At 41.5% G+C, this 25,741-nt stretch overlaps 1 protein-coding gene across 1 annotated transcript; it reads right to left on the reverse strand.

The window, feature by feature from the left end:
* Window positions 1–2,174: 2,174 nt before the first annotated feature.
* Window positions 2,175–24,606, reverse strand: LOC140713941 (ornithine decarboxylase-like). The gene is made up of 7 exons (XM_073024634.1): window positions 24,490–24,606; window positions 12,109–12,281; window positions 7,792–7,926; window positions 7,266–7,347; window positions 6,467–6,550; window positions 2,955–3,114; window positions 2,175–2,251 (listed from the first exon to the last, which is right to left on the reverse strand). The coding sequence occupies exons 2-7, from the start codon at window positions 12,267–12,269 to the stop codon at window positions 2,175–2,177; spliced, it is 699 nt and encodes a 232-aa protein (XP_072880735.1). The 5' UTR covers window positions 12,270–12,281; window positions 24,490–24,606.
* Between the last annotated feature and the right edge of the window lie 1,135 nt (window positions 24,607–25,741).

Genomic DNA, 25,741 nt, shown 5'->3' on the forward strand with positions numbered 1-25,741 from the left:
TGTAATAACACAAGGGGCCAAATAATCCCTGTGAGACCCATTCTGGCCATTATTTGACAGACCATTGGTGAGTTAAGAATGCTTGATAACATCAACAATATGTGTCTTGTTAATGAATGTAAGTAAACCAATGGGCTGGTAGTTTGCTGTTGTAGATTTGGCCTGCCTAGATGATAAGTGTGCTTACAAAAAGACTTGATAGCATTTTTCTTACATTATGTTTGTGAATCCTTACCTTAAATGCTATTGGTTTTAATGGAGAATATTTATTTTTTAAAGATCCATGCCAACCATCATTTATATAGTACATTATGGTTTTCTTAGTCTCAGTCTCATCATCTAGAAAAGAGAATTAACACATAAGATCCATGTACTGAATTTCAGAGATTAGCTTTGTAACATTAATGTTTAAGAAGGAAAGTAAAGGGCTCGTTCTGCTATTTTTAAAAACATGGCTATCCTCAAGTCAAATCAAGTCAACTTTTATTGTCATTTCGACCATAACCGCTGGTACAGTGCATAGTAAAAATGAGACAATGTTTTTCAGGACCATGGTTTACATGACACAGTACAAAATACTTGACTGAACTATGTAAAAAAAAAACACAGAGAAAGCTACACTAGACTACAGACCTACACAGGACTGCATAAAGTGCACAAAAACAGTGCAGGCATTACAATAAATAATAAACAGGACAGTAGGGCAAGGTGTCAGTGCAGGCTTCGGGTATTGAGGAGCCTGATAGCTTGGGGGAAGAAACTGTTACATAGTCTAGTCGTGAGAGCCCGAATGCTTCAGAGCCTCTTCCCAGATGGCAGGAGGGAGAAGAGATTGTATGACGGGTGCATGGGGTCCTTCATAATGCTGTTTCCTTTGCGGATGCAGCGTGTAGTGTAAATGTCCGTGATGGCAGGAAGAGAGACCCCGATGATCTTCTCAGCTGACCTCACTATCCGCTGCAAGGTCTTACGATCCGAGATGGTGCAATTTCCAAACCAGGCAGTGATGCAGCTGCTCAGGATGCTCTCAATACAACCCCTGTAGAATGTGATGAGGATGGGGTGTGGGAGATGGATTTTCCTCAACCTTCGCAAAGAGTAGAAACGCTGCTAGGCTTTCTTGGCTAAGGAGCTGGTGTTGAGAGACCAGGTGAGATTCTCCGTCAGGTGAACACCAAGAAATTTGGTGCTCTTTACGATCTCTACCGAGGAGCCGTTGATGTTCAGAGGGGAGTGGTCGCTCCGTGCCCTCCTGAAGTCAACAACAATCTCTTTTGTTTTGTTCACATTAAGAGACAGGTTGTTGGCTCTGCACCAGTCCGTTAGCCACTGCACCTCCTCTCTGTAAGCTGACTCGTCGTTCTTGCTGATGTGACCCACCACGGTCATGTCATCGGTGAACTTGATGATATGGTTCGAGCTGTGTGTTGCAGCACAGTCATGGGTCAGCAGAGTGAACAGCAGTGGACTGAGCACGCAACCCTGGGGAGACCCCGTGCTCGGTGTGATGGTGTTGGAGATGCTGCTCCCGATCTGGACTGACTGAGGTCTCCCAGTCAGGAAGTCTAGGATCCAGTTGCAGAGGGAGGTGTTCAGGCCCAATAGGCTCAGCTTTCCAATCAGTTTCTGAGGAATGATTGTGTTGAATGCTGAACTGTAGTCTATGAACAGCATACGAACGTATGTGTGTTCTTTGTCCAGGTGGGTTAAGGCCAGGTGGAGGGTGGTGGCAATGGTGTCATCTGTTGAGCGGTTGGGACGGTATGCAAACTGCAGGGGGTCCAGTGAGGGGGGCAGCAGGGTCTTGATATGCCTCATGATGAGCCTCTGGAAACACTTCATGATGATGGATATAAGTGCAACGGGACAGTAGTCATTTAGGCAGGACACTGAAGACTTCTTCGGCATGGGGGCGATGTCTGCTAGCTGGTCTGCACATCCTGAACCGTGAGTAGAGAGAGTATTCAGTGGAACCAGCTTTTCATGCATTTGTATCATAAATACAGTAAATATTGCTCTTTGTGATTGCTAACTCTTCGGAGATAATCTCACATGTTAGGAAAAAACAACTGACACACTTTTCCTGGTCGCACAATTCCCAGTATGGGCTGTCAGCCAGAAGAATGGTGAAAGGCTGCAACTGAATAGCATTCGTATGTCCACTGCTTTTTTTGTTACAAGGTCTGTGGCTTCCATCGCTTATTTTCCGACCTTGGTGAGTGGAATTCACGAACGTACTTCAATCCATCATCTGCAACAATAGTGGAGGGAGATTCAGTATTTACTTATTTAGAGATACGTTGTGGAATAGGCTTTGAGCACCATCGACAACCCGGATTTTAACCCTAACCTCATCACGGGACAATTTACAATGACCTCTTCACCTACCCAGTACATCTTTGGTCCGTGGCAAGAAACTGGAAGACCCAGAGAACACCCATGCATTCCTCAGGGAGGACGTACAGAGACTGCATATAGGGAACACTGGAATTAAATTCCGAAATCCAATACCTCACTGCAATAGCTTTGTGCAAATTGCTACACTACCGTGCTGCCCAATAATCTTCTAGAAAGGGGTATTGGACAAGCAGAATCAGGTTTATTATTACTGACATATGCTTTAAAATTTGTTGTTTTGTGGTAGCTATACAGGGCAATACTGCAAAAAGAGAACAAAAATAGTGAAGTAGTAAAAAGAAAATTGCAGCCATGTTGGAATGGTGGAGCAGACTTGATGGGCCAAATAACCAAACTTCTATGGTCTTAAGAAGCGGACCAGGAATTTCAGCCATCTCCATGAATCTTCCATCCTTTGCCTGTGAGGAATACAAAACTTCCCCTGCCACATCTCCTTCTGGTGGTAAGGCTTTGGAATGTATCACCCATCATTCCCTCATACAGTATTGAGTGCAGAATATCACCGTAGCTAGTTGGTGATTTATGGAAGAATTTACCATTGGAGTTAGTTGAATCTATAGTAATTCTTCTTCCAATGATATTTACAGCAACTGTAAGTGAAGATGTCACATAATAACGGCCAGGTTCAGCAATTACATTCACTCCACTTGCTTCGGGAAAGTGAAGATCCAATGCACGATTGATCACTGCTGCAATCTACAACATGGAAATCAATTAGATATTATTACCAAATTTCCAGCACTTTATATGCAGTGGATTCTGGTCAATTGGGGCAGCTGTTTAGTTGGGACATTTCGCAAAGAACGAAAAGTGAGAAAATAGCTGAGATCCGCTTTGATAATTTGGAACACTATGCCGCTTAATTGGAACAGGAGACTGTTGCCAAACAGTTTCTAACTAGCATCATTTGCATTCACTTGTGTGGCCACTAGACACTACACTGTGCTTAGAGCGAACAATTTTCAAATAGCATGAGTTGTGTGCGTTTGTGTTCAAAAAGTAGTGATTTTTGTCACTGATGGTTGGTAAGAAATAAGCAGTAAGACCATTTTGCTCACTATGGTTTCAATCATTCTGGCTTGGAGATGTGAGAAACAGCTGTGAATGAAAATGAAATGTTTTCACCACTTCTGCAAGGTAGGACTATGATGAATTTGAAGGTATTGACAATCATCTTGAACATTACAATGAAAAGTAAGACTTGCAGGAAGAAGTAGCTTTGAACTAGTGTCAATTGTATGCATTTGTGTGGTTGTTAAAAACTACACTGTGCTTAGAGTCAACAGTTTTTAAACAGCCTCAGCTGCATTTGCTTATGTTATTCATTTTAGGCTGGCTGATGTTGAATTGAATAGCAGTGATTTTTGACACTACTTCATGCAGGAAGGCAAAGAAAGCAGTGCATTATCTGCACGAGGTGTCTGCACTGATTTTTTTCATTTACAGTGTATCAAAAGGACACAGCAATGTATACTGGATTAATTCCTCCATCGATAACAATTAGGAACTAACATGTAGTGTTATAGAACTGCAGTGATATTGTAGTGTTCTAATTTGTTCTGTATTTCATTTACATACATAATTTGTTACTCAGTTAAACAGTAGTTTATCTTTTTTAAACTATTTTCACAAAACGTCTGCTAATTGGGGCAGCCGCTTAATTGGGCCAAAATGTACTGGTCCTGATGTGTCCTAATTAACCGGAATCCACTGTAGTTATAAATGAATTTGTACAGAAAGCACACATACTGAATTTGTATTAAGCAATGAGGTTAATACAAGAGTTCCTTACTAGCTCTCCTAAGTCAATTCTTCAGCTCCTTCCTAGCTACCTCATAACTCGCAAGAGACCTATCTGATTCTTGCTTCCTAAACTTTAAACTTCTTTCTTCTTCTTGACTAAATATTTCACATCTGTTGTCAACCATGATTCCTTCACCTTACCATCCTTTCCCTATCTTAAAGGGACAAATCTAACCAGAACCACCATGAAAATGCTCCCTAAACAACCTCCACATTTCTGTGTATGTCTCCCTGAGTACAACTATTCCCAATTTGTGTTCTCAGGTTATTACTGATTAGCATCATCATTCGCCCTCCCTCAACTAAATACTTTCCAAAGCGTCTGCTCTTATCCCTGTCCAAGGCCATCAGGAAGTTGTAGTTGCTCTCTGAAATGCCCACCCACCAGGAGATCTGTCACCTGACTAGGCTCATCGGCTAGTAGTGGGTCCAGTATGGCCTCTCCTTTCTTTAGCCTGACCACATATTGTATCAGGAATCCTTCCTGCACAAGCATAACAAATCCTTCCCCATCCAAAACTTTTGTACTAAGGAGTATCAATATCAGGGAAGCTGATAATATTGATTATCATATCCATGACAACAACCTTGTTATTTTTGTACCTTTCCAAAATTTGTGTACCAGTCTGATCCTCAGTGTCTCTGTAGCTGTTTGGGAGAATCTATGGAATATTCCCATGAGAGTGATTACTGCCTTTGTTTCTGACTTCCACCCACACAGACTCAGTAGAAAATCCCTCCACAGCAACCTCCCTTTCTGCAGCTGTGATACTATCTATGACCAACAATGCCTCTTCCTCTACCTCTTTTACCTCCCTGGTCATTTTGAAATATCTAAGTCCCAGAACATCCAGCAGCTATTCTTGCCTTGGGGCAGCCAAGACTCTGTAATGGCCACAATGTCGTAGTTCTATGTACTGATCCATGCTCTATTTTCATCACCCTTGTTCCTGATACCTCTTGCATTAAAGTAGACACCTTTCAACCCATGCAACTGACTGCAATTGATAGATAGATAGATAGATAGATACTTTATTCATCCCCATGGGGAAATTCAACTTTTTTTCCAATGTCCCATACACTTGTTGTAGCAAAACTAATTACATACAATACTTAACTCAGTAAAAAAAATATGATATGCATCTAAATCACTATCTCAAAAAGCATTAATAATAGCTTTTAAAAAGTTCTTAAGTCCTGGCGGTTGAATTATAAAGCCTAATGGCATTGGGGAGTATTGACCTCTTCATCCTGTCTGAGGAGCATTGCATCGATAGTGCCCTATCCTCTGCCAGTTGTTTCTCAATCTCTCTACACATAGCATCTACCTGCCCACCAACAGCACCATCCTTTGGCTCTCATGCCTCTGCCGACCCAGTGTGAACTCCTTTCCCAACATCTCTAACAAACCTGTCCCCAAGGATGTTTGTCAGATGTCAGAGTTCAGGTGTAACCTGCCCTTTTGAACAGATCACACCTTCCACAGAAGAGATCCCAATAATCCCCAAATGTGAAAGCCTGCCCCTTACACCAATTCTTCAGCCAGACATTTAACTGCCAGGTCGTCCTATTCATACCCTCACTGAGAGAGTAGCACAGGCAGAAATTGAGAGAGTACTACTTTGAGCTCTGCTTTTTATATCTCCTGCTTCACATGACAAGTTTATCAGTTACTAAGATGGGCAGACCAGTGGTAGATGGAATTTAATGCTGCTAAGTGCAAGATGATGCGCTTTGGGACTCTCAGAATGATCGGTGGGGCCTTTGGAAGTTTTGAGGAACAGGAAACCTTGGTGTACAAGTGGAAGGAGCCCTTAAGGTGGTAGCGGAGGTAAATGGGGCAGTGAAGAAGGAATACAGAGTACTTTCTTTTATTAATTATGGTATAAAATCGTACAGCTTTTTACTCTTCTGGTTGCCACACAATAAGAAGACTTAGCTGAACTGGAGAGGATACGATTTACCAGGATATTACCTGGGATGGGGTGCCACAATTAGGACATGAGACCATACAGTTGAGTTTCATTGACTTATTCACTTTATTACATCAAAGGATTTAAAGAGCAAACATATAATTTAACACAGTGATACTGTTACACCTGAAAAGTAATTAGAAACCTGTCTGCTGCTTTTTCAGCTCTGAAAACTCTCAAGCCCATATTTTATATGTAAAATGCATACAGTAGGTATACCTATTTGAATATCAATTGTTCCTCAAATGTTACTTTAATGCCTAACATGTTACCTCCTCAAATGTAATCTTGTCATCCTCAGAGCCAGGAAAACCACCACCAATATCGAGCAAGTTCATATGAAATCCAAGGCTCATCTGGAGAAGATATGTAAAAGATCCAATATTTGTTGTCTCATTACCAGCAAGCACTTTCCATGCAAACCTTATCACTTTCTGTTACTGTCATGACAATTCATACAAAAGCATCACTGACACCAAAGGACATCCCAAACTTTAGGTTTTAGTTTGTCACTACTGCACCATTAATCAGATTCAAATAGGCCCAAACATACTTTTATCCATAGATGCTGCCTGGTCTGCTGAGTTACTGCAGAATGTTGTGTTTTGTTCTTAGCTGTCTCAATATGCCTAAAAGAAACTGTTATCATTGCCTTTTATTCTAATGGGAACATACAAACTCTGTACTCTCAGTATTTCATCTCGGAAGGCCTCCCAACCATCCTAAAGCTTTACCAAGCAACCTTCTGGCAAAAATAATCTCTCAATCTGCACCTGGCTGTTTTTCTTTTTTGATGCCATCAAAAATGGTCTTCCTCCAATTTCAAATCTCAACCAGAGGACCAGTTCTACCCTTCTCTATAGCTATCCTGAAACTAATCTGATTATGTTTACCAGATCGAAAGTGTTCCCCTAGACACACTTCTGTCACCTGCCCTTTCTCATTCTCAAATAGGAGATTGTGTATTTCATACTGTAATTAACTCATCATATTTGAAACTTTCATTGTTATGACTGCTGCATTTCTGAAAATTTCTATTATTCAATATATAAAACTTCAAAAGAAACATACCCCAATATCAAAAACCGTGCGTGAATCTGCTATGACCTCAGCAAATGCCTGTGGATCAGTACAGCAACTTCCAACATGAAAGCTGGTTAAAGAAGAGTCATTAGATTAGAATTCAACGGATATTTTTAAGAATATTTAAGGAAAATTTATTTATTTCTCTTACCTGTTAGTTCAGCACTTCGTTAAAACTCAAGCATTGTCCATTACATTTCTAATACCGTACAGGGAATGATGATGCCAAAAACGATTTGGGTATTTGGATATGGACAGGCCAAAAGTACTTTTCGAAATTTATACTTTTTGTGTTTACACTCCAATAATAATGTAATTTATACTGAAAAAAAAGATTTAATTGGTAGACATCATCATTACACAACGTGTTCACTTTGGAACTGCCATGATTCCCTTGCACGTGTTGTTCCCATTGCCATGGTCACAGAGAGTGACACTGCCTTGACATTTTTGTAAATAAACTATTGAATAAAAGTTGCAAACTGTTTTTCAGTAAGTAATACTTTTTTTTTACCTTACACCAATGATCTCCACACACAAAGCCTTTGCACATTCCATCAGCTGTCTGCACTCTTTTAAAGTTGCTCCAAACTTCACACTTAAGGGAAAGAGGGACTTGGCATCATTTGCAACAATGCGAAGAACCATTCTGTCAAGATAGCAACATTAGGAAGACAGGTGTGACTGCTGAAAAGTCAGAGGGAGTTTACCATTTTTGTTTGTTCGGTAGACAATTAGAAAGCAGGCTTGGGGGTCAGCAGTGGAAAGAGTATGCAGTTTCAAATCTCAGGATCTCCAGGACCAAACATATTAATGCAATCACGAAGAAGGCACGTCACCAAAGAATCTGGCAAACTCTGACAAATGCACTTTGGAGAGCATTATGACTGGTTGCATCAATGTCTGGTATAGAGTCTCCAATGCACAGATTCGCAAGAGTTCAGTTAGTTATAGACTCAGCGAATTCCATCACGGTACAAGATTCCCCATCATCAAAAGCATCTTCAAAAGGTGGAGGCTTAAGAAGGTGCGTAAGATTGAAGGCCCTCACCATCTGGGACAGGCTCTATTCTCAGTACTACTATCAGGGAGGAGGTACTGTAGCCTGAAGACTCTCACTCAATATTGTAAGAACAGCTTCTCCTCTGCTATCGGATTTCTGAAGGGTCCATGAACACGACCTCACTGTTGCTCTTTTACACTCTTCAGTTATCTGTTTGTTTATTTAATATTGTAATTTATATTTTTTCATGTCTTGTACCATACCGCTGCAACAAAACTACATATTCAATTATATATATGTCAGTGATAATAAAATTGATTCTGTTTCTCAGATCTTGATTTTGACTTCTCTCAGTATTATCCATCTGGAAATAACTCTGTGTAGATATTCTTTTGCTCTGGGATCACCAGTTACTTGCACACTTGTTCCTGTTATCCAGTGTACAGTCTTCAACAATTCCTATATGCAATGCTCTGGCTGATACACGGGTGTTACTCTGGTTGGTAATCAGTGGTGAGCGATGTGCCACAGGGTGGGGGCTGGACAAACAGATGTTCATAATAAACATAAACGAATGGGAGAGGCGGCAGAGTGTAGTGTATCTAAGTTTGCTGATGACACTAAATTAAATGGAAAAGCAAATTGTCCAGCAGATACAGAGAGTCTGCAGAGAGATGAGTGGGCAAGGGTCTGGCAGATGGAGTACAACGTGAGGTCATCTACTTTGGAAGGAAAATGGAAGAGCAGATTATTATTTAAATGGTGAAAAAATGCAGCATGCTGCTGTGCAGAGGGACTTGGGAGTGCTTGTTCATGAATCACAAAAGGCTGGTTTGCAGGTGCAGCAGGCTATCAAGAAGGCAAATGGGATGTTGGCATTCATTGCTGGAGGGATTGAATTTAAGAGCAGGGAGGTTATGCTGCAACTGTACAGGGTACTGGTGAGGCCGCACCTGGGGTACTGTGTGCAGTTTTGATCTCCTTTCTTGAGGAAGGATATACTGGCTTTGGAGGCGATGTAGAGGAGATTCACCAGGTTGATTCCAGAGATGAGGGGGTTAGACCATGAGGAAAGATTGAGTTGCCTGAGACCATACTTTCTAGAATTCAGAAGAATGAGAGGAGATCTTACAGAAACATATAGAGTTATGAACAGAATAGATAAGACAGAGACAGGAAAGTTGTTTCCACTGATATATCAGACTAGAACTAGGGGGCACAGCGTCAAGATTTGGGGGAATAGATTTAGGACGGAGATGAGGAGGAACTGCTTTTCCCAGAGAACAGTGAATCTGTGGAATTCTCTGCCCAATGTATCAGTGGAGGCTACCTCAGTAAGTATATTTAAAAGAAGGTTTGATACATTTTTGCACAGCAGGGGGATTAAGAGTTATGGGGAAAAGGCAGGTAGGTGGAAATGTCCATGGTCAAATCAGCCATGATTTTATTGAATGGCCGAGCAGGCTTGATGGGACAGATGGCCGACCCCTGCTCCTATTTCTTATGTTCTCAAGAAGGCCATTGTGTCATACACAGTTTTCACCACCCTGTTTACCTGTGACACCATTTCCACTCAACTATGTACTTTATTTCTCAGTCACTAATGTGGAAATGTACTGATAGTAACTAAATGGCATTTTTGTTTGTCACAGAATGGAACCTGTATTGTACCAGAGTGATTTGTTAATAATGTTTGTGTAACATTATGCTGAATAAACCTGAATCCTTGACAAACTACAGACCAGCACATGTATTACTGGAAGAATGCCAAACACACTGAAGAAGCAGAAGAACAGAATGTACCCTTCCCTTGAACTGAGGTCTGGCTAGCTGCACTTGTGTATAAAGGAGTGACTATGCTGTCTGTTTTTTTTGGAGGCTGTCATCGGCACTTGTGCGGTGCTAGTCTCCCCTTGCTGCAAGGAAAATAAATGTGCTTCTGATTGATCCACTCTGTTGTTTGCTGTAGGATGTGGTGAAAAGGAGCTCACACTCTGTTCCTCAGCGCTTCCCAGACCCTTACCATTCCTATCCTGCTTTGATTTCTCACATACGAGGACTGGAATAAGATTAACAAACCTTATTAACAAAAACAAATTACACTAAAGGACTGTACTATCTTATGCTGTTCCCAATCCACTTTGAATGCTCTGAGTTACAATTAGTGTCCCTCGGTGCCACTGAGAATAAATTTCTACTAGGAGATTGAACCGCTATATCTTTCAGCAAAGAACACACTGCTGAGGTCAAGGATGTGTGCTTAGCTCACTGTTCTACTCTCCCTGCACTCATGGCTGTTTTGCTAGGCACCACTCAAACATCATCTATAAATTTGCTGATGACACAACTATTGTAGGTATAGTTTCAGATGGTGACGAAAGAGATACATCAACTAGTTGAATGGTGTCACAACAACAATCTTGCACTCAGTGTTAATAAGATGAAGGAATTGACTGTGAACTTCAGGAATGGGGAGTCAAGGGAACACACACCAGTTCTTATCAAAGGATCAGCAGTGGAAAGGTTGAGCAATTTCAAATTCCTGCATGTCAACATCTAAGGATCTATTCTGGGCGCCACATATTGCATCTCCATCTGGTATGGGAGCAACCAAGCACTGGACCAGAAGTTCCTGCAGAGGACTGTGAGAACAGCTGAGAAGGTCATAGGCGCCTCCTGAACATCCACGGGGACATTTATCAGGAGTGATGTGTACGCAGGGTTCCACCCATCCATCCAGCATCCTCTCTGACTTTCTACCATCAAGCAGGAGATTCTGATGCATCAAAACAATAATGGTCTGGATGGGGAACAGTTTCTTCCCTCAGGCCATAAGGCTTCTGAACTCCCTGCTGCATTGCATTTGAATTCTCTCTGGCTAATCTGTTCTGTGCCTTACAATATTTATTTAACGTGCTTTAGTTTGTTTATACATGTGTAATCCATCTGTAGGTTTTATCTTAACATTCATAAGTTATTGTGTGTTATGTGTACTATTGTGCTTTACACTCTGGTTCAGAGAAATGTCTCGTTTGATGATATATAGGTATATAGTTAAATGAAATAAACTTGATTTGACTTGATGTAATCACAAAGAAGGCATGAGAGTGTCTGTATTTCATTTGGAGTAGCAGCAGACTTTTGGTATTTCACGAAGCTCTCTCTCAAATTTCTACATTACGTGGAGCGCGTTCTGACTGGATGTATCACCATCTGGTATGGAGGGGACCACTGCGCTGGATTGGAAAAAAGCTGCAGAGGGTTGCAAACCCAGCCAGCTCCATCATGGGCACAAACCTCCCCTGCATCAAGGACATCTTCAAAAGGTGATGCCTCAGAAAGACAGCATCCATCTTTAAGAACCCTCATCACCCAGGATGTGCTCTTACCTCAATGTTACCATCAAGGAGGAAGTACAGGAGCCTGAGGATACACACTCAATATTTTTAAAATAGTTTCTTCCCCTTCGTCGTCAGCTTTCTGAATGGGCAATGAATGGATGTACACAACCTCACTATGTATTTTTTGCTCTATAAACAGTCAGTGGTTTGGGCCAAGACCCTTCATCAGTTCTGGAAAGGAAGGGGGTACAAGCCAGAATATTTCTGCCATGAATGCTGGAGTTTTAGAGGGAACACAGGAGATAGTGTTGTAGAACTGAGAAATATGTAGAACTAGATGAAGGCCAGCACTATGGAAGGACATATGAAAAGTGAATGACAATTCAGACAGGTGTCTACAGAGAATATCAAAAGTAGATGCATATTGTCTACATTTCAGTTGAAATTATCAGCTGATTCAGACGAGAAAGAGATAATTGTCATTTACTTCGCAGTGGGATGGACCCGTGCAACTTTGAAAAGTTCATCTTTGTTATCGAATGTCATCATCTGAATCCCATTGGTGGCAGCAAATTTAATATAAGAGCTCTCCTTGCAGGGGTGTGCATAAATGATTCTCTCTGGGTGGACCCCAATATCTTGTACCATCGCAATCTCATTCTGTTGGGACAGAAAGAGAGTTATCTTTAATATTTTTTATTTTTCTGAGTTCATTGATTGGTAAATTGTCACATATACTGAAGTTCAGTGGAAAGCTTTGTCTTGCATACTGTCCATAATTCATTAATTTCATTCCGACAATGCATTGAAGTGGTAGAAGGGTAACAACAGAATGCAGAGAACGAGTTACACAGAAAATACAGTGACAGTAACATGCATGTAGACAGTGAAGTACAAGGCAATAGATTGTGAGGTCTAGAGTCCATCTTATCTTGGTGGGATACAAGGGTGGTGAGTCTGGGGACTATATAGGGTGAACCAGAGGCAGAGATAGGCAGAACAAAGGGGCAACTATCCGATGAGGGCAGAACAGGAATCAGCCGCAGAGTAAAGTAGGGAGAGCAAAATCATTTTGGCACTGGGCCACAAAACATGGGACAACATGGTAGCGTAGTGGTTAGCATAACATTCAATTCCTGCCAACGTCAATAAGGAGCTTATACATTCTACCTGTGACTATGTGGGTTTCCTCCCGGAACTCCAGTTTTCTCCCACATTCCAAAGACATATGGGTTAGGGTTATAAGATGTGGGCCTGCTATATTGGTGCTGGAAGCATGGTGACACTTGTGGGCTGCCCAGCACATCCTGAAGCTGTTGGTTGTTAATGCAAACAACACAGTTCACTGTATGTTTTGAAGTACAGTACTGTGCAAATGTCTTGGGCACATAGGTATAGCTAGGATGCCTAAGACTTTTGCACAGTACTGTCGAAATTTTATGTATTGCACTGTACTACTGCCATTTTTTTTTAAATCACGACGTTTGGGTGATGATAATCCTGATTGTGATATGGGTTTCAGTTGTGGATTGAGAGTGGGAAGGGGGCAGGGAGAGTGGAATCATGGTTAGGAGAAGGGGAAGGGAGAGGGGAGGGTGCGGGAAGCACTGGAGAGACATTCTGTAATGATCAATAAATGAACTGTGTAGAATCAGATGACCTTGCCTGGTGTCTCAGGGCTGGTCTGTCTGCACTCACACCGTCTCCATCCCCTGGCACTCCTTCTCTGCCACATGTTCCTGCACCTCCACCTTCACCATTCCCAGCATGCTTTGCTCCAGCCAGATTTACAAACTTGCTCTCTACTCCACTTTGACAGATACAATACTGACTATATATATATGTGCAATATACTGTATATATGACAAATAAATCTAATCTTTAATGTTAAATGTGAAGCAATGCAAGGAGACGAGGACAGCACCGTCATGCAGAGTGAGCTATGAAATGGTTCAAAAGAAAGGACGAAGCGAGAGCAAACCAGCTGTGGGGGAACAGAGGCAACGAGAAGCACGGAGAAGTGCAGAGGTGGCAGGACAACACTGAGTAGATCTGGCAAATGGGTCACGACATGTAATAGGAATATAGAGGAAACGGCACCAACAATCATTCCACGGCCAAAGTCATTTAAATCACACTTTTTCCCCATTCTGATGTTTTGTCTGACATAAACTGAACCTCTTGACCAGGTCTGCATGTTTTCATGCATTGAGTTGCTGCCACATGATTCTCTGATTAGATATTTGCATTAATGAGCAGGCGTATCTAATAAAATGGCCACTGAGTGTATAGTGAGGCATTGAATTGACTTTATTACTTACATCCTTCATATACATAAAGAGTAAAAATCTTTACGTTACGTCTCCGTTTAAATGTGCAACGTGCAATTATAGTAATTTATAATCAATTTTATGTACAACAGGATAGTCAATATAACAAATACAGTTGCATCAGCATTAATTAAGCAGCCTGCTGGCCTGGTGGAAGAAGCTGGCCCAGAGCCTGTTGGTCCTGACTTTTATGCTGTGGTACCATTTCCTGCAAAGTTTGGGAGATTTTCCATTGTTGCATACATTAACATATTTTAATATTTAAAGGACATCAGTGAGCTCATTATTCCAAATCCTACCTTACTGGCACAATCAAAGCCGATCCCTAATTGAGCAAGGGTCCAAACTATTGGTTTGCTGTCATTGCATTTCACAGCGTAGAAAGGTTTCACTCGAGGCAATGTCATCTTCCACTGATGGTGTTTCTTTATGACTTCACCCAAGTCGGCAACGTAGAAAGCATCTGTGTTATCCTGCAACACAAGGTATGGTGATCATACTGACTGTCATTATCCACTAATTTAACATTATTAGATTCCTTCACTTAGCCTTCTCTGCTAAATTCAATAAGTTGAGCAAAACATTGGAATGCTGTGCTGTTCATGTGTTTTGTAAAATACATAGAAAGATTTGTCAGTGCTGCTCCGGGGGGGTGGGTGTTTGAACAAGAGTTGTAGGACATGGCAGATCGTGGGGTAGTTGTGGGAAAAGACGTTATTAAGACCACGTTTACAAAGGCAGGAATCAAAAGCATGGTGGCAATAATGTTCTTAGTTATGTCTATTTCAATGCACGGAGTATTGTAGGTAAGGCAGATGAGTTTACAGCATGGATAAGCAGATGGAATTATGACACTGATGTCAATGATGACTAGTGTAGAATGAAGAACACTCATTAAAAATGTGGCCACTAAACAGTATAGTTTGAGAATGAGAATAATTCATTGTAAAAGGGATAAGTTTATTTTGAATTAAAGGTCTCTTTTCTAATAAAGATTTCTTTATTTCATCATCAACATTTATCTTATTCCATAAATCAATCAAATGTTTTAGTATAGGAACAACAACACACACAAAATGCTGGTATAACACAGCAGGCCAGGCAGCATCTATAAGAGAAGCACTGTCGATGTTTCAGGCTGAGACCCTTCGTCAGGACTAACCGAAAGGAAAGATAGGAAGAGATTTGAAAGTAGTGGGGGGAGGGGGAAATGCGAAATGATAGGAGAAGACCGGAAGGGGTGGGATGAAGCTAAGAGCTGGAAAGGTGATTGGCAGAAGTGATACAGAGCTGGAGAAGGGAAAGGATCATGGGACGGGAGGCCTCAGGAGAAAGAAAGGAGGGGGGAGCACCAGAGGGAGATGGAGAACAAGCAAACAACTAAATATATCAGGGATGGGGTAAGAAGGGGAGGAGGGGCATTAACGGAAGTTAGAGAAATCAATGTTCATACCATCAGGTTGGAGGCTACCCAGCCGGTATATAAGGTGTTGTTCCTCCAACCTGAGTTTGGATTCATTTTGACAATAGAGGAGGCGATGGATAGACATATCAGAATGGGAATGGGACGTGGAATTAAAATGCGTGGCCACTGGGAGATCCTGCTTTCTCTGGCGGACCAAGCGTAGGTGTTCAGCGAAACGGTCTCCCAGTCTGCGTCGGGTTTCACCAATATATAAAAGGCCACACCGGGAGCACCGGACGCAGTATACCACACCAGCCAACTCACAGGTGAAGTGTCGCCTCACCTGGAAGGACAGTCTGGGGTCCTGAATGGTGGTGAGGGAGGAAGTGTAAGGGCAGGTGTAGCATTTGTTCCGCTTACAAGGATAAGTGCCAGGAGGGAGATCGGTGGGAAGGGATGGGGGGGACGAGTGGACAAGGGAGTCGTGTAGGAGTCGATCCCTGCAAAAAGCAGAAAGGGGGGGGGGGGGGGGGAGGGAAAAATGTGTTTGGTAGTGGGATCCCATTGCAGGTGGCGGAAGTTACCGAGAATTATATGTTGGACCTGGAGGCTGGTGGGGTGGTAGGTAAGGACAAGGGGAACCCTATCCCGAGTGGGGTGGCAGGTTGATGGGGTGAGGGCAGATGTGCGGGAAATGGGAGAGATGCATTTGAGAGCAGAGTTGATTGTGGAAGAAGGGAAGCGCCTTTGTTTAAAAAAGGAAGACATCTCCTTCATCCTGGAATGAAAAGCCTCATCCTGAGAGCAGATGCGGCGGAGACGGAGGAATTGTGAGAAGAAGATAGCCTTTTTGCAAGAGACAGGGTGGGAAGAGGAATAGTCCAGGTAGCTGTGAGAGTCTGTAGGCTTATAGTAGATATCAGTATAGAGGCCATCTCCAGAGATGGAGAGAGAAAGAAAGATCAAGAAAGGGGAGGGAGGTGTCGGAAATGGACCAGGTAAATTTGAGGGCAGGGTGAAAGTTGGAGGCAAAGTTAATGAAGTTGACGAGTTCAGCATGCGTGCAAGAGGAAGCGCCAATGCAGTCGTCGATGTAGCGAAGGAAAAGAGGGGGATGGATACCAGTATAGCCTTGGAACATGGACTGTTCCACAAAAACAACAAAAAGGCAGGCATAACTGGGACCCATACGGGTGCCCATGGCTACACCCTTGGTTTGGAGGAAGTGGGAGGAGCCAAAGGAGAAATTATTGAGAGTAAGAACTAATTCCGCTAGATGGAGGAGAGTGGTGGTAGAGGGGAATTGGTTAGGTCTGGAATCAAAAAAAAAAAACGAAGAGCTTCGAGACCATTAGTATAGGCGATTCTTTCTTTTCCCGTATCCATGTCGATTCCCATTTATATATAAAATCTTCTGGTATATTTTCTCCTATTTTATCTAATTCTATTCTAATCCATGCCGGTTTATCTTCATCAAAAAAAGATGCAATAAATCTAAGTTGATATGCTTTGTAATAATTCTTAAAATTTGGTAATTGTAACCCTCCTGGGTCAAATTTCCATGTCAATTTTTCCAACGATATTCTTGACATCTTACCTTTCCAAAGGAATTTCCTCACACATCTATTTAACTCTTGAAAGAACTTCTGCGGTAATTATATTGATAGTGTTTGGAATAAATATTGTAATCTAGGGAATATATTCATTTTTACAGCATTGACTCTACCTATTAATGTTATTGGTAACATCATCCATTTATCAAGCTCCTCTTGAATTTTTTTTAAATAATGGCAAATAATTTAGTTTTATATATATTATAACTGGTTTCAAAAGGGATTAGATATATAGGAGACTGTTTTGAAGGAGGTATATTAATGTCATTTGACCAATTAAAGAATAAATATAAAATATCAAATAACACTCTTTTCTGTTATTTCCAATTAAGGGCTTATTTAAGAGATAAACTGGGTCAAACAATGTTATTGCTGAAACCTAATGAAATAGAAACTTCAATTAATAAAGGAAAAATTTTTAAAATTATGTCTGGTATGTATAATTTGATTCAAAAACAGGCAATTAAACAAAGAATTCATAAGTCAAGACAAAAATGGGAAACTGATTTGAATATTAAAATTGATGAAACAAGTTGGTCAAGATAATGTCTTGACAGTATGACAAATACAATAAATGTTCGACTAAGATTAGTGCAATATAACTTTTTACATCAAATATATATTACACAACAAAAAATAAATAGATTAAACTGAAGTTTATCTGATCAATGTTTTTCATGTAATCAAGAAATTGGTACTTTTTTACAGTCTACTTGGTCTTGTTTTAAAATTCAACCTTTTTGGACAAATTTAAGTGTTTTACTGGAACAAATTATTGGAATACAACCCACATAATCCAACATTATTTTTACTAGGTGATATTCAAGGGATAAAATTTGCCTTTATAATTAACACAAAGTACACTGCAGATGCTGTGGTCAAATCAACACGTACAAACAAGCTGGATGAACTCAGCAGGTCGGCACCATCCATTGAAACGAGCAGTCAACGTTTCGGGCCGAGACTTAGTCAGTCCTGACAAAGGGTCTCGGCACGAAACATTGACTGCTCGCTTCAACGGATGCTGCCTGACCTGCTGAGTTCATCCAGCTTGTTTGTACGTGTTGCCTTTATAATTAAATGGGAGGGTGGGGTGGGAATGTCAAGTTTTTGACGTGATAATAGCACAGGTAACAGCTGCCAATAAGGTGAGCACTGAGCTGTGGGATGTGGATCTGTTGGTCTTTACTTCAAAAACTAGTAACCAGATTTATGTAGTAAGCACAAGGCCATGTGGATCTAATTTGTAATTTTAAAATAATCGTAGTTGATCGTCATTGATAGGGTAGTGAAGAAATCATATGACAATCTAGTCTTTGTCAATAGCAGCATTGAGTTCAAGAGTCAGGAAGTTATGTTGGATCTTTATAAAACTCTGGTTAGCCCGCATCTGAAATACTGCCTTTAATTCTGGTTGTCCATTACAGGAAGGATGTGGAGACTCTGGAGAGGTTTATCAGGATGCTGCCTATGCTATGAAGAGGGATTGGGCAAACTGGAATAGCAGAAGCTGAGGGGAGACCTGATAGGAAGTTATAAGATTATGAAAGGTGTAGATAGACAGCTTATATCCTATTCACCAAGGTCAAAAGGTTTAATTTTAGAGGGTATATATTAAAGGTGAGAGGCAGCAAGTTCAAAGGAGAGGAGCAGGGCAAATTATATTTTTTTAATATTTTTTTTTAAAATGCAGACTGGGAGTTACCTAGAGAGCGCTGCCAAGCTTGGTTGTGGAAACAAATATGATGGGAGTATTTAAGAAGCTCTCAGAGAGGCACATGCATGTACAGAGAATGGAGAGATATGGATTTGTGTAGGTTGAAAGGACTAGTTTAGTGGGCTTTTAATTATTGACAGAATTAGTTCGGCACAACATTGTCAGCCAAAAGTCCTGTTGCTGTGCCGTCCTGTTCTATGTTCTTCTGGGATTACTGTGGGTAGGTACAAGGTATATCATAGATATGATGGGCCGAAGGGCCTGCTTCGATGCTGTGTGATGCTCTCCGATTTTCACACAGAAACCACATTAGATTTCACCATTCATTCAATATCCCATAATTAAATATCAGAATAAAGTTGTTTGGTTGCTCAAGGTAACAGAGGTGATGATGTAAAGTTTGGCATTTGATGTCATTTTCCCCAATGGATGATTCAATTTATTGGTGATAACCACACTTATTTCTGAGGAAATAAATGCATTAAGCAACCCAAAGCATGTAAAAATGTCATAAGCAACATTTTATTTGTGCCCCCTCTAAATCCATAATTGAACAAGCAGTTTGCACGAGCTCGGACTAATGAATTTTTATTTCTCATTGACCGGTTCCTGTTCTGACAAATGATGTAATGATCAGCATTTGAATACCACTTGGTTTCTGTGAAAGATCTATTACATTTTTAACTGAAGCTGTAGTTTATACCTGAATGGTAAAGATTGATCTCAGGTGTTTATCTTGATGCTTTCTCCATCTGTTCTGGACAGAGGAACCTATTTTTCTAAGCAGTACTTAAAAGACATTTGTATTTATTTCCCTCCCAGTTATCACTTTGCTCTGATTACTTTGTTCCTGCAGGAAGCCTTTGCTACTCATTTTGAAATTCAGACCCATGGAAAAAATCCAAGAAGGCAATGAGGGGAGTTGGGTTCCAGTTCAGAAATGTTCCCATTATCACCAAGTTGCTGGAGTGAAAATCACTGACACAAACAAGTGACACAAGAGAGACTGTAGATGCTGGAAATCTGCAGCAATGTATGCAAAATTCAGGGAGAACTCAGCAGATCAGGCAACATCTATTGAGTCTGATGAAGGGTCTCAGCTTGAAATGTTGATTGTTCATTTGCCTCAATAGAGGCTGCCTGATCTGCTGACTTTTTCCAGCATTTTGTCTGTGTTGCTTCATACAAAGTAATAGTTTTATTTGCAGATACAGTACTGTGCAAAACTCTTAGGCACCTACTGTACATATAGCAAGACATTTGCAAAGTACTCTCTTTGTCAACATGGAGCGGAGAGCAAGTTTGTAAATCTGGTGAGAGAAAAGAGTGTTGGGAGTGACGAGGGTGGAGTGCCGTGAGCGATGTGTGGAGGTGCAGAGAAGGGGTGCTAGGGGCGGTGGTGACGCAGGTGCGACACACCCAGCCCTGAGACACTAGGCAAGGTCATTTGATTCCAAACAAGTGGTTTATTGATCATTACTCTGGTGTTTACTCTCTGGTGCTTCCTGCTCCCTCCACCTTCCCTTCCTGTTTTCCCAACCATAATTCCCCTCTCCTTGCCCTCTTTCCACTCTCCGTCCACAATAGAGACCCATATTTAGGAGCCTAAGACTCTTGTATAGTACTGTATGTTGATGTTCTGATAAATGGATCATAGTATCAGTGAACGCCAGAAATATTTAATTTGATATTAATGAGCTCAGCCACTTTGTTACAGTAGAAGATAATTTACTTTTGTTACTAGCATTCCTTGAGGATTATTGTAACTTCAGACATTTGATATGCAAATCTTTTTTTGATATATTGTCAAGATTAGTAGTGGCAGAACTTGTTATCCTTGAATAAGCAAAAGAATGACATGTACCTTCTGATTATGGCGCAATCTGAAATTTACTACCAGCATAACATCATGTCAATACTCACTGTGAGCTTTTTCTCATTGATCTTCTGGCCAATGACATCCATGGCCATGACCCCCTCCTCCAAAATGACAAAGTTGGTCTCATTAACACAGCCTTCCATTTTCAGTGTTTGCTTGGTGCTATTCCAGAATTCAACAATGGAACTAATTTAGTCTTAAATAAAAATCCAAAATATTAGAAATATCACAATAAAGATTATCAGAGGCTGGTGCAAATGTTGTTTTCTACATAAACTTTCAGGTTAAATATTGGAATGTTTTAACAATGTCATTCAAGAGATAGAAATAGCTGCTCTTCATCAAAATGTATGACATGACAACACATTCGCAAGTAATTCTTGGGCAAGAGAATTTGATGCTATTATGGAGCATTAACAAAAAATTTAACAAAAATTGTGTGAAACTACAGTATGAAAGATAATATTTTTGTCACTGCACAAGATTCAACTGTGTATTGTTATCATCGGCAGCAAAATTTGCCACTGCTATGAATTCTCCAGTTTCAGATTAACTGTTAAAAGTCAAACAATAGAAATAGCTGCTTCTCAAGCGAATGCAAGGCCATAAGATACAGGAGCAGAATTAGACCATTTGCCCATCGAGTCTGCTCTGCTATTTCATCATGGCTGATCCATTCTCCCTTTCAACCTCAATCTCCCGTCTTCGCCCCTCACACCTTCATGCCCTGACTAATCAAGAATCAATCAACCTCTGCCTTAAATATACCCAGTGACTTGGACTCCACGGCCTCTTTTGACAACGAATTCCACATATTCACTGCTCTCTGGCTGAAGAAATTCCTCCTCATCTCTGTTTTAAAAGGACATCCCTTTAATTTGAAAGGCACGAATGCTGTCGTAGTATTCTGTAACAGGTTTGTTGCGGCCTTGCATGTTAACATTAAGCACATTTAAGTGCTCTGTTATATCCACCAGAAATGCAAGATCATGAAGCCAGTCTGGGTCATCTAACTCTGCCACTGGCTTCCCTTTCTCGTTCATAAATGGCCCAATTTCTGCACGCAATTGAAAATAATGTTTGAGCACAACCCCTCTGCTCAACCAGCGGACTTCAGTGTGGTAGGGTAGGCTGTTTCCAATATTACATTCGGACAAAAGAGTGTCAAATTGCAGATGATTAAATCCCTTTGCTTTAATAAAATTAACCGTTTTGATTACTACATCCATGACATTGTCCATTTATAGGCTCCTGCTACATATCGCCTCTTGGTGTATAATACAATGAAAATTCTAGAATTCCTGCTCTGGATTCTGTCTGAACTTTCTCTCTGAGTTTCACAACACCACCTGCCTTTTTCCCGACCGTGGACGTTGCGCCATCTGTTGCCACGCTGACAGTGTGACTGCAGTCAACCCCCTGTCTGCCCAGGCTTCGACGAGGCTGGAGAAAACCGTCGTTCGCCGTTGTGGTGTTTGTCATGGGCACCATCTCCACAAACTCCTTGGTGACGGTCAAAGATGCATCAACACCACGAATAAATATTCCCAATTGAGATACATCAGTCACGTCGGTGTTCTCATCAATTGCAATAGAGAAGGCAATAAATGACTTCACTTTGTCTTTTAGTTGACTGTTCAAATCTCCTGCAAGGTCCCCGATTCTCTCTGCCACAGTATTTCTTGACAAGCTGATATTACAAAAAGTCTGTCTCTTCTCAGGGCACACCAGCTCAGCCGCCATCAGCATGCACACTTTGACGAATTCCCCCTCTGACGCAGCAGCTATTTTGTTGGCAATAATATAGCTGGCTTCAACAGCTCCATCATGAGTCTCTCAACTTTTGGTGAACCTGATTGCTGTTTTTTTCAGAGCTGCTTCAAGTTCTTTAACCTTTTGCGTCCTGAGTTGTCCTGCTACTTGTCATATTTTTCTCCGTGTGGCGTCTCATAGTGTTGTTTGATATTGAACTCTTTAGCCACAGCCAATTGTTGCGAGCATATCAGACACACAGGTTTGCCGTTGACCTCACAGAAGAAAAAACGATCTTCCCAATTATCGTTGAATATCCGACCTTCGATGTCAACGTTTCTTGGAAAGCATTTTGAACCACAGCAGCAAACAGCGTCAGCCTTGATACGGGTGTTACTTACCTGAATACTCCGTGTTTATACCGTGTTTGCCGACGTAAGTGGGGCCTTAGTAGTCTTCAGTACAGGGTGGTAAGTGCTTATGCACAGCGGGTGGTTAACTGCCACCTACTGTACGGCTGCCGTACTGATACATAATAAATAGTCATGAATGTACTTTTTTACCCCCAAATCCTCCCGCGGGCCAGATTGGACTCTTTCGCCGACCAGTAGTTTGATACCCCTGCTGTAGAACCAAAAGCTCTTACCCTGTTAAGCAGCCTCATGTTTGGCCTTTTGTCAAAGGCCATATGAAAATCCAAGTCCATAACATCCACCTTTGTCACATATATGACATGACACCATATTAATAATAAATTATTGGGCAAGAGAAAGTGAATCATACATATGACATGGCAACACATTTGGAATTAATGATTGGACAAGAGAACATGATATCCCCTTAACTATTATGGAGCTAGAAACTAAAAAAAAGAATGTCCTTTAAAAAAAAGTTGCAAATATACAGTAGTAACACACACAAACTGTCTGGAAGCGTTTCTCCCCTCCACCTTCCCTCTTCTCAATTTCTCCACTCTGGCCTCCCTCCACATCCTTCCTGTAGTGAGGCAACCAGAACTGAACACACTACTCCAAGTGGGGTCTGACCAGGGTCCTATATAGCTGCAAGATTACCTCTCGGATCCTAAATTCAATTCCATGATTGATGAAGGCCAATGCACCATATACCTTCTTAACCACAGAGTCAACCTGCACAGCTGCTTTGAGCGTCCTATGGACTTGGACCCCAAAACCCCTCTGATCCTCCACACTGCCAAGAGTCTTACCAGTTGAGCATTGGACCAGAAGTCACTACTAAGGACTGTGAGACCGGCTGAGAGGATCATGGGGGTCTCCCTACCATCTATTGGGGACATTTATCAGGAGTGCTGCATACGCAGGGCCCTTAGTATAATTAAGGATCCCACCCTTCCACCCAGCACCCTCTTTGACTTTCTACCATCAGGCAGGAGGCTCTGATGCATAAAAACAAAAATGGTCAGGATGGGAAACAGTTTCTTCCCCCAAGCCATTCAGCTTCTGAACTCCCTGTCGCATCATATTCAAAGTGTCACGGGTTAGTCTGTTCCGTACATTACAACCTTTAATATTTATGCACTTCTTAAATTGTTAAATGGGAATAAACTTGACTTCAGCTTGATCTGCAGATTTTCTCGTGTTTGTGATTGCTCACAATACTCCAGGTTTGGTTGGATTACAATCCTCAAGATCCTGCTTTTCAGCTTTCTACCTCGCTCCCTATATTCTCTCTTTAGGTCCTCAACCCTTTCCCTATCAATGCCATTGGTACCTATATGTACCACAACTGCTGGCTGTTCACCCTGCCCCTTTAGAATGCTGTGAACCTGCTCCAAGATGTCCTTGACCCGGGCACATGGGAGGCAATATCAGGGCATCTCTCACATCCACAGGATCTCCTGCTTGCCTCTCTAACTATGGAATCCCCTGTCACTACTGCACTCCACTTCCCCCCACCCCCCAGAGTGTCTGAGCCACAGAGCCAGACTCAGCCAGCCAGAGAGCTGGTCGCTGTGGCTTTCTGCTGCTCTGCACTGTAGGCATTGTGTCAGGCTACACTGTGACCCAAGAAAGCAAATACAACTCACATACACTGAAGTATAGTGAAAAGCTGTCTTGCACACCATTCAAACAGATCAATTCATTACATCAAGGTAAAACATCAACATAATTCAGAATAAAATGTAACACTTACAGAGAAAGTGCAATGAAGGTAGACAATAAACTGCAAGGTCAAAACGCTGTGGTTTGTGAGGTCAATTCCTCTATCGTACTAGGGAGCCGATCGGTAGTCTTTCAACAGCGGGATAGAAGCTGTCCTTCAGCCAAGCAGTACGTGATTTGAGGTTTTTATATCGTCTAGCCGATGGGAGGGAAGAGCAGAGCAAACACCTGGGATGGGTGGAGTCTATGACAATGCTGGCTGCTTTACTGAGGCATCGTGAAGTGCAGAAAGAGTCCACTGAGGCTTGGATTAAATCGGGGGATTGCTGGGTGCTGGGTGCTGCAGCTTGAAGGGCCAGAGGGGCTCATTCCACGTGGTATCTCAATAAATAAAATCTCCCTTTATGACCTTAAAATAGAAGGATGAACATTGATGAGACAGTTGGTTTAAGGATGAAATCTTAGGGCTGTAATACTCCTTTCTTGATGCCACTGACTTCAGTGTTACCAGGTCTCACTTAATCAAATTTCTCTCACCTCTAGAATTAAGCTTTGCAGCTAGGCTGTAATAACATCTAGAGTCAAATAATCCTTGTGAGACCCATTCTGGCCACTATTTGATAGGGCATTGCTGAGTTCAGACTATTTGACATCAACAGTATGGTCCTTTAATGTATGAATAACTGAGACTAAACGGATGAGGTGGTAGTTAGCTGGACTAGATTTGACCCGAAACACCCCCGAAATCTCTTTTCCATAGGCCGAAGAGCCTGTTCCTGTGTTGTGGTGCTCTATGACTATGTGAAAATAACAGAATTTAAAGTTCACTATGGTGATCCAGGGTTCAGGACGACTGTTTAGAGTTAAGATGGTTGGCGGGCAAGGGTTAACTGTATTAAGCAACAAGGTGCACAAATTGAGATCATTGATCAAAACAATGCTTCCTCCCAAAACTGGAATTAAAATTTCTTGAGGGCTATAATTAGCTGAAAGCTAAAAGTGTGTTGCAATTAACTTTTTCTCACATTTCTCCCGGCTACTTGTCAGTTTGGAAAAACTTTTATTTTCATGGAAATATATTTCGGAACAGAAGACTTGGTTACTCCATCCAGGTTGTCAACCTTTAGTAATACCCCAGGGCTTTACATGGAATAGTTACAAGCATGTCTCAAATCTATGTTTACAATTAGAATGGAGAATTGTGGTGAGGCAGAAAAAGAAATCTCTCCAAACAGCGATACAGCCGAAGTAGTTTAGGAACCAGGCCAGATTCCCAAACTTTC

This window comes from Hemitrygon akajei, chromosome 20, assembly GCF_048418815.1.
Source record: "Hemitrygon akajei chromosome 20, sHemAka1.3, whole genome shotgun sequence".
Lineage (NCBI taxonomy): Eukaryota > Metazoa > Chordata > Chondrichthyes > Myliobatiformes > Dasyatidae > Hemitrygon > Hemitrygon akajei.